Below are 17754 nucleotides of genomic sequence, written 5' to 3'. Positions count from 1 at the left end.
CTTCAGAACTCTCACTTCGGGTTTGTACTCTTGACTTTTAGTCTTGCTTTATGAATTCTGATAGGTGATGTCCTGGCTTCTAACTATTGGACTGTACCCTTGGCTACTGTTTGTTCTTGGACCTGACCTGGCTCTACAGTACTTGGCTTGTCTGTATTACTTGGACTCTTGACCTTGACTTGTGTTTATTGTTACTTCAGCTGTGTACTGCAATTCTGATATTTTGGGCAAACCTTGAAAGACTTTAATTTTCTTTATAATATAGTCTTGGCGTACCTTGCTTTGGTTTAAAAAGACCTTAGCCCTGATACCGGGAGATCTCTGGAACAAGGTATGGACAAATAGTTATGAACCATCCAATGGATTTAATGAGAAAGCAGGTATCACTTAGATGTCTTCGATATCACGACATGAATGTACAGGACATGGGAAAGAAACAAAATGAACTGAGCTTTCACATGGCAAGGCAGATATGCTATGATAGCTAAAACTGAAACCACATAAAAAGTCAAATACATGCTTCCTCTGAACAAATCCGAGCAGGAAACCCCCATGATGAGTTCACCTTAGGGTCCCCATAATTGGGAAACAACTTGAAGGCTCACATCAGTCATGGAGTCTTTCTGGAAAGATTTGTTTAGAGGAAATTTGCCTTTTCTTCTTCTGCGTGAAACTTGCCAAAGTCACCCAATGGATTTGATCCTGGTCTCCAGAATCACATTCCAACACTATTATCCCAGGCTAGCTCTCTCTCTCACTGTGGATACATCTCTCAAAATGACATCCTTCGAACATCTTTGTTCTTGGGATACAGAATGCAACTAAAACTTCCATCTGTACCTTTGGGATGATGTAACCTCTCATGTGGACATCTCTGGTAGCTTGCCTTGCGATTCCTACCAGCATGGGATATCTGTAACGCTGGATTTCATGAATCACTGCATGAGTATAAGGCAGTCTTTTGTGGTCATCATAGCAGATATTAGAGGAGCCCACAACATCTTCAATCTCCTTGATGATTTTATCTGAGGAAATATATGGAAATGGATGAAAGCTTTATTTCAAATATTCAAAAAATGAATAATTACTGAAATATTTATTATTATTATTATTATTATTATTATTATTATTATTATTATACCCACGAGTATGAATTTATTATATTTATGTTCCACTTTTGCTCAAAAGCGTTCACAGCCCTATGTGAATCTGAACTTTTATACATCTCTTTGACTGACAAGAACTTTTTTGTAAAGATTTTATTTACATGCATAACAACTTACAGTGTAAACAAAACACTAAACAGTGAACATTTTACAAACACATAGCCCCACCACCAATGCCTGAACAAGTATCCTTTCCTTTGCCATATATTTATAAATCAACCATCAATCAAATGTCATATCCCAAATTCCTGACCAACAACGTTATATTGTTTTCCATTTTCGCTCTCTAAAGCATATTTAATAAAGACCGACCAGTATGCCTCAAAATCCGATCTGTTAATTTCCCCCCTGAATACCCTCATTTCCAATGTTCGTTTATCATTTAAGGCTACGTTCCATACCTTCCTCTACCATGCTTCCGATGTTAGATTAGTTATTATTTTCCAGTTCTTTGCTATTATAATTCTTCCCACTATGAGTAAAATAATCACCAATTCTTTCTTACTTGTTTCTAAATTCAACATCGTGGTGTCCATTAATAATGCTAACCTAGCATCTGGAGTAATATTTGATCCTATAATGTTGTTTATTTCGATAAATATTTATTTCCAAAAACTTGTAGGCATTTCCACCGTAAATGAAAATATGTCCTTTTGTGCTGAGAAGAACTTTTTAAAAGCCACGTCCTCACGCTGAAACCATTTCATGAAGTGCAGAGTGGGGAGGGGAAAGGGAACAGGGGAGAGTCTCTGGCAGTTCCCCAGGACATGCCCCCTTCCATCCATTGGGACTGGGGAGTACAGTAGGAAGGGAAGCACAGAGTTGAGAGAGACCCTCAAAGGGCATCCAATCTAACCCCCTTCAGACAGGAAGGAAGGCATTGTCAAAGCATCTCTGGATGGCCATTCAGGCTCTGTTTAAAAATCTCCAAAGAGGTTGAATCACTGCAGAAACAGCCTTTGGCTGAAGATGAGCCAAAGGCTGCACAAACAGCATCAATGAGCCACAGACAGCATTTTGCCTATTTGAATTCAGAAACCAAGGTTTATCCCACCAACCCTAACAACTCAAATAAATGCTAGAGAGAACCTGAGGATCCGTGAAATGGTGAGACCATTTAGCTCTAAAACTATGGGGAAGGGGGGCATGGGAAACCCTCCCATGTTGGCCAATGGGACAAAAGATTTTGGTCCAAAGCCAGTTTGCTGCAACCATTTTCATTTAGATTGTATTGCTTTGGCAGAAATCAATTGGGATATCCTTGAGAGATTTACTGAGACATGTGTAACAGTACTCTTACTTGACAGAAGACTTTTGGGGTTTGAATAAAGTCCTTTTCCCCTGCTGGATATGCTCTGAATATGTTTGACAGGTCATGCAAATGGGGACATTTAATGTATCCCTTCCCATAGAAGGTATGGACCCCATGACAATGATATTAAAAAGGCCTTGTATGTGCAGCTAGCTACCATAACCTTATAGAAAGCCTGGAGAGCATGGTGGCATGAAGGCATCATCCAAAAGAGGCTGCTTGCAAGGTATTTAGCCAGCTGAATACTGGACTCTGTATTCTCCCAACTTCTCTATGGGTTAAGAGAGAATCAGAAGGGTTTCCCACAGCTTTCATCTGGTGTTGATATTTACGACCCCTGCCTCCTAAATCAAGGAGCAATTAGCAAAACCGGAGAGGCAGAGAAGCGTCCAAGGCTATTTACCTTGCTACCTTGCCTATACGGCAAAAACACTGACCACATTCCCCTTTTAAAACAACAAAAGCTTAACAGACTAAATTTAGACATTCGAAAAGGCAAAAGAGAGATTTGCTTTACCTGACAAGAACAAAGATAAGAAGAGATTAGATTAACGAAGCTTTAATAGTAAATGATGGAGGGTGTGAGGAGAGGAATAGAAACAGCAAACGGTGAGCAAGACAGTGACGTATAACTTTATTGCTTTACTCCCCTGCCCTCAGCAAGTATCTTGTGTAAATAAAATAAAATAAAGAAAAATGAATCCAACAACACATCAAATGGACCGAAGGGAGAGAACATCATTTCCAATAAACAATACAGTATTATATTATAGAATATTATTATCAAATATCTAGGTCTTTGAATACAAACAAATACAAACAGAAAGAAAAGGCCAAGTAAGGAAAGAATACTCTAAGGGAAGGAAACATTACAGAAAATACTACATTTTTGAATAAAAAAGTAGGGCAATGTCAAAGATGGCAACCCACTCAAAGCAGGCCAAAACCCAAGAGGACGAGACAGATGATACAAACCAAACAATTTTAGATCAACTGAAGATTCTAACAGAGGAAATTACTAAAATGAATCAAAACTTAGGAAAGTTTGAAGAAAAGATGGAAACAAGCCAAATAGAAGTAAGGGAGGAACTGAGAAAAATCTCCTCATCAATCTCCAAATTCAAAGACAAACAAGAGAATCGGGTGAGAAAAATAACAAAAATGGAAGGAAAACAAAAAGAAATACAAGAAAAATTACTAAGGACAAAAACTCAACTCCAGAAATTTGAAAGAAAACAAAAAGATTTTTCCCTTCGGGTCAGAGGCATCCTGGAGGAGATGACAGAGACTGAGCAATTAATATTGTAATTAACAGCAGAGACACTAAGGAAAACTGAGGAAGAAGCAGAAAAGGAAATTGGCCAGGTGTTAAGGGTAAGATCAGCCTATGCATCAAAATATAAATTGCGTAGGGACATAATAGTTACATTTACAAGAAAAAAGATCAGAGACCAAATATAACAAAATCATCTAAATACACCTGTACAATTGGAAGACCACAAAGTAACACTAATTAAAGACCTCCTGCCATCAGTTATACAGGAATGAATTCAATATTATTTTCTAACTGAGAAGTTTAAACAATACAATGTAAGATTTAAATGGCTACCATCTGAAGGAGTAATGATTACTTATAAAGAACAGAAACATTGGATTACATCAGAAATGAAAGCCCAGGACTTTATGAAGACAATAATTCAAGATCTAGAACCGGATCTGGATAAGGATCATTGTAGTTTGTCAAAAGGAAAACCGCAGAAAGCCACCAAACAAAAGATTCAAGGAAGTCTCATTTATCAAGGCAAGACAATAAATAAGAAACCAACAACAGAAGATCTAGACCAAGAAGAGAAAACAGAAGAACCCAGCTAAGAAGATGACCAAGTTACCCACACATTAGAATCTTCGCAATGAGGTCTTTAAAAATACTATTGCTGAATGCCAATGGCCTTAAGTCACCAAAGAAAAGGAAAAAAAATTCAATACCCAAGATCATCAGAGGCGGATGTTATAGCTATCCAGGAAACCCACATCAAAAAATCAAATATAGATCTCATCACATTTAAGAAATTAGGCATCGGACAATGTTAAGAAAAGAGGAGTAGCTGCATATATAAAAGAAAATCTACTACCTGTTGAAATAAAAGCAGATCAAGAAGGGAGCTTTCAGTTGAGCACAATTGATCTAGATAACAAAAAATATTATTAGCCAATATATATGCCCCAAACAATGGACAGTCCATTTTTTTTACCAAATTACATAAAGAAATAGAAAGTATAGACTATGATGAACTGATTATACTAGGAGACTTCAATGCAGTAGTGGCACAAAACATAGACAGAAAATATGTGAAGAAAAAACAAAGCAAAGGAAAAGAACTTCCACAAAGTTTTTGGAAATTAACAAATGACCTAGGATTCATAGACGTATGGTGATTTCAGCATGGAACTGAAAAAGAGTTTACATTCTGATCAAATAGACATAATTCGCTGTTGAGAATTGACATGATCTGGGCTACACAAAGCCCCACAACACAGTTATTAAGTTCTGATATTCATCCAAAATTGGTATCAGACCATGCCCCAATCTCAATCCAACTAAAATGACAAGCCAGACAATGGACATGGAGGCTCAATGATAATTTACTCAAGAAAGAAGAAATCCTAAAGAAATGTAAAAAATATCTTCTAGAATACAACTCCGGGTATGTCACCATATACAATTTGGGACACAGCAAAATCCTATATTAATACAACTCAATATAATAGAAAAGAAAAAGAAGCAAGCTAAACTGCACAAGATTCAATTGGAAATTAAACAAAAGGAACGTGAATATAATAAACAACTAAAAGATTAAAAAACTAACTAAAGAACTAAAACTATTAAGAATCCAAGCACTGATGATTTTGGTGGAACAAATGGACAAAATATTGAAATTTAGTGAACAGAATTTTTTTCAACATGCAAATAATTCAGGCAGATGGCTATCAAATAAATTAAAAACACAACATCAAAATAAATATATAACTTCATTGAAACATGAAGATAAAAAAATTAGAGAAGAACAAAAGATTAAACATTTATTTATTTATTTAGCAGTTTTGTATACCGGTCTTCTCACCTCCATCGAGGGACTCAGGCCGGTTTCCAACATCAGTATTACAGACATCATATTCTAAATCACACTAAAACATTAAAATAGCAAAATACAGTCATATAATTACAATGGTCAGTCATTGTAATTGGTCAAACATCTAAAAGATTTTTATTAGGATCTATACAAAAATGAAGAATCATAGAATCATAGAATCAAAGAGTTGGAAGAGACCTCATGGGCCATCCAGTCCAACCCCCTGCCAAGAAGCAGGAATATTGCATTCAAATCACCCCTGACAAATGGCCATCCAGCCTCTGCTTAAAAGCTTCCAAAGAAGGAGCCTCCACCACACTCCGGGGCAGAGAGTTCCACTGCTGAACGGCTCTCACAGTCAGGAAGTTTTCCTAATGTTCAGATGGAATCTCCTCTCTTGTAGTTTGAAGCCATTGTTCCGCGTCCTAGTCTCCAAGGAAGCAGAAAACAAGCTTGCTCCCTCCTCCCTGTGGCTTCCTCTCACAACAGAAGGCTCAACAGAAGCAGCAATAGAATACATCAAAACTCAAAAGCTTCCAACCCTCCCTGACAAAGAGCAGGAATGTTTAAATGGATCAATAACAGCACAGGAAATTGATGAAGCAATCCAGAACTTAAAGACAGATAAATCCCCAAGCCCAGATGGCTATACAGCAACATACTACAAGATGATGAAAGATGAAATAACACCAATACTACTAAAAATAATGAACTCTGCACTGGAAACAAATCAAATACCAGAGACATGGAAGGAGGCCAGCATTATTCTAATCCCCAAAGAAAATCATGATGAAAAACTGGTTAAAAATAACAGGCCTATCTCATTGTTAAATATAGACTATAAAATATTTACATCAATATTGGCAAATAGATTAAAATCAACACTGAGCAATTGGATCAAATCTGATCAAGCACGCTTTTTACCTGGAAGGCAAATTAAAGATAATACAAGGATAATCTTAAACATAATTGAACACATTCAAAATGCAAAAGTTAAAAGGGGGGCACTTTTAACTATTGGTTGCTGAAAGGGCCTTTGACAGACTAAACTGGAATTTTATTATTGAACTACTAAAGAACCTAAGATACGGTGAAAAATTCATTAACTGAATACAAGCCACATATACAGAACAAAGAGCCAAAATTAAAATTAACAGATATATGACTGTGCGCAGGAGCAGGGGAGCCTAGGGATGATTATTGTTGCTACCAATTTGAAAGGAACCAAATTTACCATCAAGTTAGAAGGGAGGCTGTTCAATCGCACCTCCTCCTTTAGTAATAGTAATAACTTAGTAGTAATTACACTGTATGTATTGTAGCGTGACTGGAGATAAGAATGTAGATCTATTTGGTCACTTTCCCCTGTGTTTCTGCCACCACGTGAGGTAAGTTATAATATTGTGAGAAATGGCACACTGGATGCAGAATTGATGGAGATGAGGCAGTCTTCAAACAAAAGTTAACAAGTTTATTGAGCACAAAGTGTGTGGTTGCAAGTTGTAACTTTTCTTATAGAACTCAGAATAATGCTTGGTTAGTTGAATGTTACACTCTTTCAGGTTATACAGTATCTTCCTGAGGTGAAACACTTATTACAAAACAAAGTTTCAATACAGGGATGTCTCCCTTATCTGATCCTCCCTTGATCAGATACTTAATAAGCTTATTCTTTAGCCTTTCTTTAGACTAACGGAATACTGGTTATGTTTCCCTTATCAGCCTCTCTAGCCTAAGAAACTTCCAGTAACTTAATCTGGCTTTCCAAAGCCTCTAAACTTTGCTTCACAATTCACTCTCTTTCAGCTACAACCTCCTAATCTTTCCTCTACCAATTCCTCACCCTCAAATCTTAACTCCTGACTGCTCACTCCTCTAAACCTAAAACCTAACTCCTCTAAACCTAAACCCTGACTCAACATTAACTGTTGTTTTTCAAACTCTCCCCTCTAAGCTCCTCCCACTTCTCTCTCTAGCCTACATCGTCTCCATGGCAACGCACTCCTCTGACTTAGGCCGCTCCAGCATTACTGCAGCCAATCTAAACACAAATACAGTTAAAATCATACAATTTATAATCAACTCCTGTACAGACTGAATCATTTCCAATACAGAGAGGTGTGAGACAGGGATGCCCCCTTTCACCCTTATTATTCATACTCGCAGTAGAAATTCTAGCAAGAAAACTACGCCAAGATGAAGACCTAATAGGTATAAAAGTGAAAAACCACCAGCATTGAAGAGACAAATAGCCACAATAAAAAATGAATATTCTACCTAGATTATGCTTCTTGTTCCAGAACATCCCAGTGGACATAAAGGAAAAAGAATTTACAAATTGGAACGCTGAACTTACGAGGTTTATTTAGAGAGGGAAGAAACCTAGAATAAAGATGAAAAATCTACAAGACACTAAACAAAGAGGAGGACTGGCTCTCCCAAACCTAAAATTATATAGAGAAGCAGCTATATTGAACTGGCTAAAAGAATGGGTCCATCTTGACAATCAAAGTCTCATAACTCTTGAAGGAGATACTTTAAAATTTGGCTTACATGCTTACTTAATTTATGAAAAAGTGGCAGAAGATCCAAATTTTAACAAACACCCAATTAGGAAAACTCTGGTGAAAATTTGGAACAAGTATAAAAATAACATTTTATACAAAAATACCACAATGGACCTCGATCCAGGAAGCTTTCAAACAAAGTAGAAACTCCAAAGGTAGTAAAAGATGGCCAACATGTGTGGAAATACTCAAGAAAACACAAGGTAATCTCCAACTGAAAACACTGATAGAAATAAACCAGCAATATGAACTGGTTTGAATATGCACAAATACACCAACAATATCAAAAAGATGAGCAGACAGGATTTGAAGTAGAAAAGAGAGATTTTGACAAGGCATTACAATCAAGAAATAAACAACTCTCTAAGCTCTACAACCTCCTGTTAAAATTGCATACAGAAGATCAAAGAATGTATGGTCAAATGGGCCAAAAACATTGGCCACTCGATCAGCTTAGATAAATGGGAATGCCTATTCACTTCTGGAAAATTTCTGCAAAATGTTTTATCAGTCCCATATGACACCTGTTAAATTAGCCAAAATGCAGCCACAATTAAAAATACGCTTGATGGAAATGTAAACAAGCAACAGGATCATTTTTTCATATGTGGTGGTCTTGCAAGAAGGCAAAAAGGTTTTGGATTGAGATCCATAAAACTATTGAAAAAATATTAAAGCTAAAAATACCTATGCACCCAGAAATATTCCTACTAGGAATAACAGACAGATCACTGCTGAAGTCACCTTGATGGTAACTGCTGCAAGAATCGTTTACGCATGAGCCTGGAAATTGGAGAAAACAAATGGAGGAAGGGATCGTGAAAGTGGCGGAAGTGGCAGAGATGGTCATTCTGACAAGATATCTCCAGTCAAAAGACTCAGATATAGGAAAGACTGGAAGCCCTTCAAAAGGCTTTTAGAAGGAAAGGCTATTTCAACATGGGGATTTCAAGGCTGACTAATAAAATCCTACTTTTCTTCAAATAGTTTGACTTCCTTCTGAAGAAAGGCATGATGAAGAATTCTTTGTAGCCCTTTTGGTGTGACTTTCTTTACCATGGTATGTGTGTTATGGCGGAACTCTTGAGATGTGAACACTATGTTGATGTTTAGAAAAGGGATTATGTATGGTTGTCAAGAAAAGAAAGGGAAGGGAGAAAAAAGGAAAAGAAAAGAAGAGGGAAAGGATTAAAAAAAGAAATATGTAATACTATGTGGACAAACTGGAATGCTACAAAATAGAAAAAAATGATTCCTGGAAAAGTTAAATATGTTGGCGTAATGTTAATGAAACATTTGATTATGATTTTGGACATCTTTCAATTTATGCAAATTGGGTTTTTGCAGTTGTCCATGCCTGTGTGTGTAAAATAGTCAGAAAGCTCTAGTCATAAGAGAGTACTTTGTTGCCTGCTCCCATTCTTATGTTTTTTTTAATTGATGTGATATCAGGATGTATTTGGACATACTCTGAAACTCTCTTGCCTTGTGAGGAATTTCTTTTAAAAAAAGATACATTGGGATTTTTTTTTTCTGCATATGATATGGGGGTGAGGGAGAGAAGTAGCTGATGGCACTATTGCTGTTATCTAGATGGAAACAGTTCTAGTTAGGAATAGTTTGCATGGATTTTCCTTTGAAAATGTCTTAAATTTGAATGAATGGTAAAGTATGTTATACTTATTTTGTACAAGTTGCCATCTGCATACAGATCTAGATTCGTTTCATTATTTTTGAATGTATATTTTCTGATTATATATGTGTTGCTTGGGTAAATTTTTTTAATAAAAACCAAAGTAAAAAAAAATAGAAAAGGTTTGTGTCAAACTTTGTAGATACTTTTGTGCTAATTGCTCCTAATATGTTAACATACATATCTCTTTTTTTCAGCATAAATTGTTTCATTTTGTACATGCTCCTTTTTTTCTATATCCACTGGGATAAACATATCCATTCTTCACCTTCGATATCTCCTGCATTCTTCCTTTTTGGTAACTTTTCCCAACTTTGAGGCAAATGCTTCCTTTTTGCCATTATCCACATACTTTCTGCAGAAAGTTCTCTTATCCTAATTTCAGTAAACCTTTGCTATCAAATGCTATTTTTTATTCATTCATCAGCCATTCCTTCTCTGTTTGTCCACAAAATTTTTATTTGTTCAACTAATCACAAATCGTCTTTCTTCTTCATTTAACACATATCCTCTGATAGTTACAACATTTCTATTTAAAAATACTGTTGGCACAACAGGGATCGGTAGTAGCCCTTTCTTTGTGTTGCACAATGACCATTTTTACCTTGGACATCTGGACGGTTTGCCAAAATGAGGAGTGCCCATTTCATAACTGTGGTGATATTTTCCAATCCAGCAAAATAGATGTCTAGAATAGAGTGCATCAGGTTCTCTTCATCCACGGTAGAGGTGGGATCATTCTTATTCTTCTCCTGAAAATATATAATGTGAAGTAGAATTTCTGACTGATCGGAAAGCCACTCCTCAATGCTGCCTTTTGTCTTGTATATGTGTGCACGTCTTGAAATTGGATGTCACCTGTTGACGTATAATAACCCCATTTAAAGATGGAGAGAAAGAAGATCCAGTACTTACTTTCTCCATTTCACGCAGGTAGTAATCAATGAAATCCCGTGGCTCCTGTGTGGACTCTTGCTCCCTATGTTTCCGTATTTCTTCCTTTGATAGTGAAAGCAGCATCTGTGAGGTCTCCAATGCCTTCTTATGAGGTCCTGGAAGGCGGTCCATGAGCGATGGGAACAATTCATACAGCTACAACAGATGAAAGCAAAAAGCCTTTCAAGGAAAGACAGTTCATTGGCCAAAGCAGGTTTGACACACACAAATTATTTTGAGATAGCTAAATTTCCTGACTGTAAAAAAAGAATGGAGGTGAGGAGGAGGAGGATACCTGCTCCCTTCTTCCATCATTTTCTTCCACAATATATTCTGAACTTTCTCTTCCTGAGTAATTCTCTGTTCTCCCACTACTGAAAAGGTTTTCTGAATGTTCCTAAGGAAGATCTATTCAACTGAATGAAATCGGGGGGAGGGGGGGCTGTTACTTACTATGTAAGAGATACTTATTAGTCCAAAACTCAAGGTATACTCAATGGTTTTAATCAGCTTCTTGAAGTTTGGGTCTTCAACAGACCACCGGTATCCATACATCAGGGAAAATGTCACGTTGGAGACTGCATTGGTGATGAACAGTTCTGGATCAAATGGTTTCCCTGCAAATGAAGTGTAATTAATATAAGTACATCTACTGCAAACTATTGGAATTTACTGATCACTTATTTTATATAAAAAAAATCAATGAAATATTATATATTTCACAACAAAGAGAGATATTGGTTTCTGCCGGCAAACACATGTCAGCATTTAGCGTAAGTAGAATGGCTCTAGCCCTTGTAACTCTAAGTGTGATAAAGTAACTCATAAAAGAAAGTACATGAGTCTTTCGCTTTAATTAGAAAAGAAAAGTAGTTGTATTCACAGCATACAAAAACAAGACAGAAGAATTACTCTATCTTCAGTGAGTTCTCTTCATTCAACGGTGATACTTGTAACAAAAACAATATACAGTCTCTCTTACTGTGGAGGCCAGGTTTTGGTGGTTTGCCCCTATAACAGCCTCACCCACTCGTCAGCTTACCACCTTGATTGCTCCTGGCTTGCCAAGTGCCAGTTCGTCGTCTCCCACCCGCCTTCCCGATGGACCCTCGCCTAGAGCCTGGTGAATGAAATCTGCTCTGACAGGGAGTTTTGGATTCATTGTTTCATCAGAGTTTTTCGTTTGTGTGATCAATTGTCTCAGCAATATTGTTAATTTGACATTGTATAGCATTGTGTGCTTTATGGTGCTACCGACCCATCGTGGGAGAAGATTGTCAACAGGTGCTGCCTGACTGAAGGTTGCTAGCAGAGGAATTCTACGGTTCCCTCTTGGAAACTCAAGATCATGCTGCTATTGCCTCCTCAGGCTACCTATCTTGCACTATCCCTGACTCTATTGACTGCTGTTCTTAACCCAAGACTTCATTAACTCTAGTAACTGACAATATTGCCAACTTTTGCCAGCATATTTGTACTTTACGAATGAATTCCATTGAATGAATTCCATCGAGAAATGAATTCCTCATTATATTATTGTGATAGGTGATTTTTACTAGCACTTTAATCATTTGTTAATCATTTGCTAATCACTTGTCCCAATGCTGCTTTTGACCTGATACCTCAAACCTGTAATTGCACATTACATCTTGCACTTTATAATTGCTTTTAAGAATAGTCGAATGATCTGTGAAAGTTGAAAGTGAAAGTTGAAAGTGAAAGTTGAATGTGTCCACCTGAGGCTAGGAGACCGGGACAGAATAGGGATAATGTTGGTTTATCGACCACCCCGCTGCACCACAGTCTCCCTACCTGAGCTAGTGGGGTTGGTCTCGGGCCTGACATTGGAGTCCCAGCAGCTTTTAGTGCTGGGGGACTTCAATGTCCACACGGAGTCAACCCTTTCAGGAGCGGCTCAGGACTTCATGGCCACCATGGCAACTATGGGGCTGTCCCACCAAGTATCTGGCCCTACCCACTGTGCTGGACATACATTAGACCTGGTTTTCTGTCAGGGTTGGAAGATGGTAGTGGTGTGGAGGAGCTATCCATCGTTCCTTTGCCATGGACCGACCATCACCTGATCAGAGTTAGACTTTCTGCAACTCTTAACCTCCGCAGCGGTGGTGGATTCATTAAGATGGTCCGCCCCAGGAGACTTATGGATCCAGAGGGATTCCTGATGGCTCTCGGGGAATTTCCCATCACCTTAGTAGGTAATTCTGTCAGTGCTCTGGTCTCTTGTTGGAATAATGAGTTGACTAGGGAAATAGACACGATTGCTCCAGAGTGCCCCCTCTTAAGTAGCCGAGCTTAACCATCTCCTTGGTTTAACGAGGAGTTGGCAGCGATGAAGCAAGCAAAGAGGAGGCTAGAGAGCCTGTTGCGGAAAAAGCCTAGTGAGTCAAACCAAACACGTCTATGCCTTTATTCAAGGGCGTATGGCGCGGCAATAGAAGCTGCACAAAATTCTTTCTATTCGGGTAATATTGCGTCTGCAAGGAACCATCCGGCGGAGTTGTTTTGAGTAGTCAGAGGGTTGTTGAATCCCACCTTTCAGGGTGGGTCCCCTGACGACTCGGTAACCCGCTGTGAAACATTTGCTCAGTTCTTTGCGGAAAAAGTCGCTTTGATCCGTTCAGGCTTTGACACCATGTTAACGGCAGTCTCTGAGGATTTAACATGAGCACCTGCTTGTCCAGTTTTGATGGATTCGTTTCAATCTGTTCAGCTCGAGGATGTCGACAGGATTCTTGAAGAAGCGAGACCTACCACATGCATCGTAGACCGCTGCCCATCCTGGCTGGTAAAGGAAGCCAGAGGGGGTTTGGAAGAGTGGGTAAAGATGTTGGTTAATGCCTCCCTTCGGGAAGGCAATATTCCAGCCAGGTTAAAACAAGCTGTTATAAAACCGTTGTTGAAAAAACCATCACTGGACCCCACTCAATTTGTCAACTATCGGCCAGTGTCCAATCTCACCTATTTGGGCAAAGTCCTGGAACATGTGGTGGCCTCGCAACTCTCGGATTTCTTGGTAGACAATGATTATCTAGATCCGGCGCAGTCTGGCTTTAGGCCGGGACATGGTACCGAGACAGCCTTGGTCGCCTTAGTTGATGATCTTCGCCAGGAACTGGACAGGGGGAGTGTGTCCCTGTTGGTTCTGCTGGACCTCTCATCGGCCTTCGATACCGTCAACCACGGTATCCTTCTGGGACGCCTCGTGGGAATAGGCCTCGAGGGTACTGCTTTGCAGTGGCTCCAATCCTTCCTTGAGGGTCGCTCCCAGAAGGTGTTGCGAGGGGACTCCTGCTCGACTCCACGGCCATTGTTCTGTGGGGTCTCGCAGGGTTCAGTATTGTCCCCTATGTTGTTCAACATGAAGCCCTTGGGAGAGATCATCCGGAGTTTCGGGGTGTGGTGTCATCTCTACGCAGATGATGTCCAACTCTGTTACTCCTTTCCACCTGCTACTAAGGAGGCTGTTCAAGTCCTGAATCAGTGCTTGGCTGCTGTAACGGACTGGATGAGGGCTAACAGATTGAAACTAAATTCAGACAAGACAGAGGTACTCCTGGTCAGTCGAAAGGCCGAACAGGGTATAGGGTTACAACCTGTGCTTGACGGGGTTACACTCCCCTTGAAGGCGCAGGTTCGTAGTTTGGGAGTGATCCAGGACTCATAGCTAAGCCTGGAACCGCAGGTCTCGACGATGGTCAGGGTAGCTTTTGCACAATTAAAACTTGTGCGCCAGCTGTGCCCGTACCTTGGAAAGTCTGACTTGGCAATGGTGGTCCATGCTCTGGTTACATCCCGTATAGACTACTGCAACGCTCTCTATGTGGGATTGCCTCTGAAGACTGCCCGGAAGCTACAACTAGTCCAACGTGCGGCAGCCAGATTACTAACAGGAGCAGGGTACAGGGAGCATACTACTCCTCTGTTGCACCAGCTCCACTGGCCGCCAATCGGTTTCCGAGCACAATTCAAAGTGCTGGTGTTGACCTATAAAGCCCTAAACGACTCCGGCCCAGTTTACCTGTCCAAACGGATTCTCCCCTACGAACCATCAAGGTTGTTAAAATCTTCAAGGTTGCAAAGATACAAAATGGGGGACGCATCGCTCGAGAGCAGTACGTGTGAAAAAGATCTTGGAGTCCTTGTGGACAACAAGTTAAACATGAGCCAACAATGTGATGTGGCGGCAAAAAAGCCAATGGGATTTTGGCCTGCATCAATAGGAGCATAGTGTCTAGATCTAGGGAAGTAATGCTACCCCTCTATTCTGCTTTGGTTAGACCACACTTGGAATATTGTGTCCCATTCTGGGCACCACAATTCAAGAGAGATATTGACAAGCTGGAATGTGTCCAGAGGAGGGCGACTAAAATGATCAAGGGTTTGGAGAACAAGCCCTATGAGGAGCGGCTTAAGGAGCTGGCCATGTTTAGCCTGAAGAAGAAAAGGCTGAGAGGAGATATGATAGCTATGTATAAATATGTGAGAGGACGCCACAGGGAGGAGGGAGCAAGCTTGTTTTCTGCTTCCCTGGAGACTAGGACACGAAACAATGGCTTCAAACTACAAGAGAGGAGATTCCATCTGAACATGAGGAAGAACTTCCTGACTGTGAGAGCTGTTCAGCAGTGGAACTCTCTGCCCTGGAGTGTGGTGGAGGCTCCTTCTTTGGAAACTTTCAAACAGAGGCTGGATGGCCATCTGTCAGGGGTGATTTGAATGCATAATTCCTGCTTCTTGGCAGGGGATTGGACTGGATGGCCCATGAGGTCTCTTCCGACTCTTTGATTCTATGATTTTATGATTCTATGATTCTGGAGGGGCCCTGCTCTCGGTCCCACCACCTTCGCAATCGCGTGTGGTGGGGACGAGAGATAGGGCCTTCTCGGTGGTGGCCCCTCGGCTGTGGAACTCTCTCCCGATAGAGATCAGATCTGCCCCGTCCCTCCTGACTTTCAGAAAGATGGTGAAATCTTGGCTCTGGAACTTAGCATTCTCAGATTGATGATCGAATCAATAACTGTTGACCATAAGGCGGATGGTGATGAATTTGTGATTTACCTTGACGAATTGGCTTTATGTAATTCTTGATCTGTATTTTAATGTGTTTTAATGTATTAATGTACTATGATGTTATTATCCTTTAGTTTATTTGTATATTGATTCTCTGTTGTTAGCAGGCCTGAGTCCCTCCTCGGAGGTCGAGAAGACCGGGTTATAAAAGCTCTAAATAAATAAATAAATACATTACTTAGTTGTCCATAGAGTGACCTTGTCTTGCCCTCAACAATCTTTATCTTCAGGATGCCTGCAGAACTGCTCCCCGCACCAAACAAAGGCTTTTCAGCTCAGAATGAACCCTCAAGCAAAGCTTAGAACACAATGCTCAAAATACAAACACACAGTGGCTTACTTTATACATGAGATAACAATGCACTCAATTAAACTCTCAATTAACTGTGCCAGTTGCAGCAGAAACAGCCCCGATCTTTTCCAAAACTTAGGAAAAGTATGTTGCAAACACTTAGTAGCAACAAGACCCATGCCAGCATCATCTCCTCATGTTACAAACCTTGCTGACTTGCAAAAATCTCTACAAGCTGCTGGGCTTCATCTTCTATTTTGTCTTCCATTGTCCTTTTTCCGACTCCCAATTTCACCAAAGCCATTTGTACAAGCCGTCTCTGCTGCTTCCAGGCATGACCATTTGTGAATCCAACACCTGAGGGCATCAAGATTCAATATGCAATTATTATTCACAAAATTCAAGTCAGATAAGGCTGGGTGGCTACCCCGGAATAGGCAAGCTTTATTAAAGGCCATGCTAATACATCCAAACATTATTTCAAAACCTACAACATACAACTCGAGTCTCCTTTATCCAGAATTCTGAAATCTCAAAACTTCACAAAGCAGAAGCTTAGTCACCAAGCTCTGAGGATACAATTGAACAGGAGTATCATAATCACAAAAGCCAAAAGCCAGTGGCCATTGGTACCCAATCCAGCATACCATGCTGGCCCTCAGCGAACACAAAACAGACTTGCTATTTCCAGAAGTCTGATGTTGTGATAAATATGAGAAACATTCATATTTATCTTTCTTCAACTGGAAAGCTGGAGAAAGAAGGAAAGCAAATGGAGAACCAGAATGCATGACGGTATGGAGACTTTTTGGCAATCAAAGAAAGGAATGACTAGGTTCTTGTGGGTTTTTTCGGGCTATAGAGCCATGTTCTAGAGGCATTTCTCCTGACGTTTCGCCTGCATCTATGGCAAGCATCCTCAGAGGTAGAGGTCTGACCTCTACCTCTGAGGATGCTTGCCATAGATGCAGGCGAAACGTCAGGAGAAATGCCTCTAGAACATGGCTCTATAGCCCGAAAAAACCCACAAGAACCTAGTGATTCCAGCCATGAAAGCCTTCGACAATACATTAAAGCAAGGAATGGTTGATCCATGAAATTGACTTTGAAACTTGATGGACTGGAGACAGCAAGGATACCTCCTTATAGGTACTAACAAGGGAGTGCCTGCACCTGGGAGATTATTCCTTCTAAATGATGGATTGAATTGGGAACCGCAAAGGATACCTCCCAACTGGTACAATCCGGTGTACAGGGTATCAAGACCTGAGAGGAACTGTCTGTCACTGTTTATTTATTTATTTGTTTGTTTATGGCATTTGTAGCCCACCTTTCTCAGCCTTACGTCGACTCAAGGCAGGTCACAGAATTAGCAAATTTGATGCCATACATTCATAAAATACAGTTAAAAACATTCAACTCAACATTATAAAAAAGCATATATAAACCATTTAAAAACATATGATCACCAGTGTCATCCTGTTAACATCATTATCCAGCAGCATTGTCTAGCCATTCTGTGTTCATTCTTCCTATTTCATAATTACCTATTCTGCTGCACTTCTA

General features: G+C 39.8%; 1 protein-coding gene across 1 annotated transcript in view; it reads right to left on the bottom strand.

Annotated features, from left to right (window-relative positions):
* LOC132770438 (cytochrome P450 2J5-like) overlaps positions 1-17754 on the bottom strand; it is a 37181-nt gene that overhangs the window by 11174 nt on the left and 8253 nt on the right. The window contains exons 3-7 of the mRNA XM_060767377.2: positions 16396-16545; positions 11259-11422; positions 10785-10961; positions 10474-10621; positions 841-1025 (exon numbers count right to left, since the gene is read on the bottom strand). Of these exons, the coding sequence (XP_060623360.2) occupies positions 841-1025; positions 10474-10621; positions 10785-10961; positions 11259-11422; positions 16396-16545 (824 nt within the window). The remainder of the gene's footprint in view (positions 1-840; positions 1026-10473; positions 10622-10784; positions 10962-11258; positions 11423-16395; positions 16546-17754) is intronic.

Source organism: Anolis sagrei, chromosome 3 (genome assembly GCF_037176765.1).
Source record: "Anolis sagrei isolate rAnoSag1 chromosome 3, rAnoSag1.mat, whole genome shotgun sequence".
In the NCBI taxonomy this organism is placed as follows: Eukaryota; Metazoa; Chordata; class Lepidosauria; order Squamata; family Dactyloidae; genus Anolis; species Anolis sagrei.
This window is presented reverse-complemented; position numbering and strand designations above follow the sequence as displayed.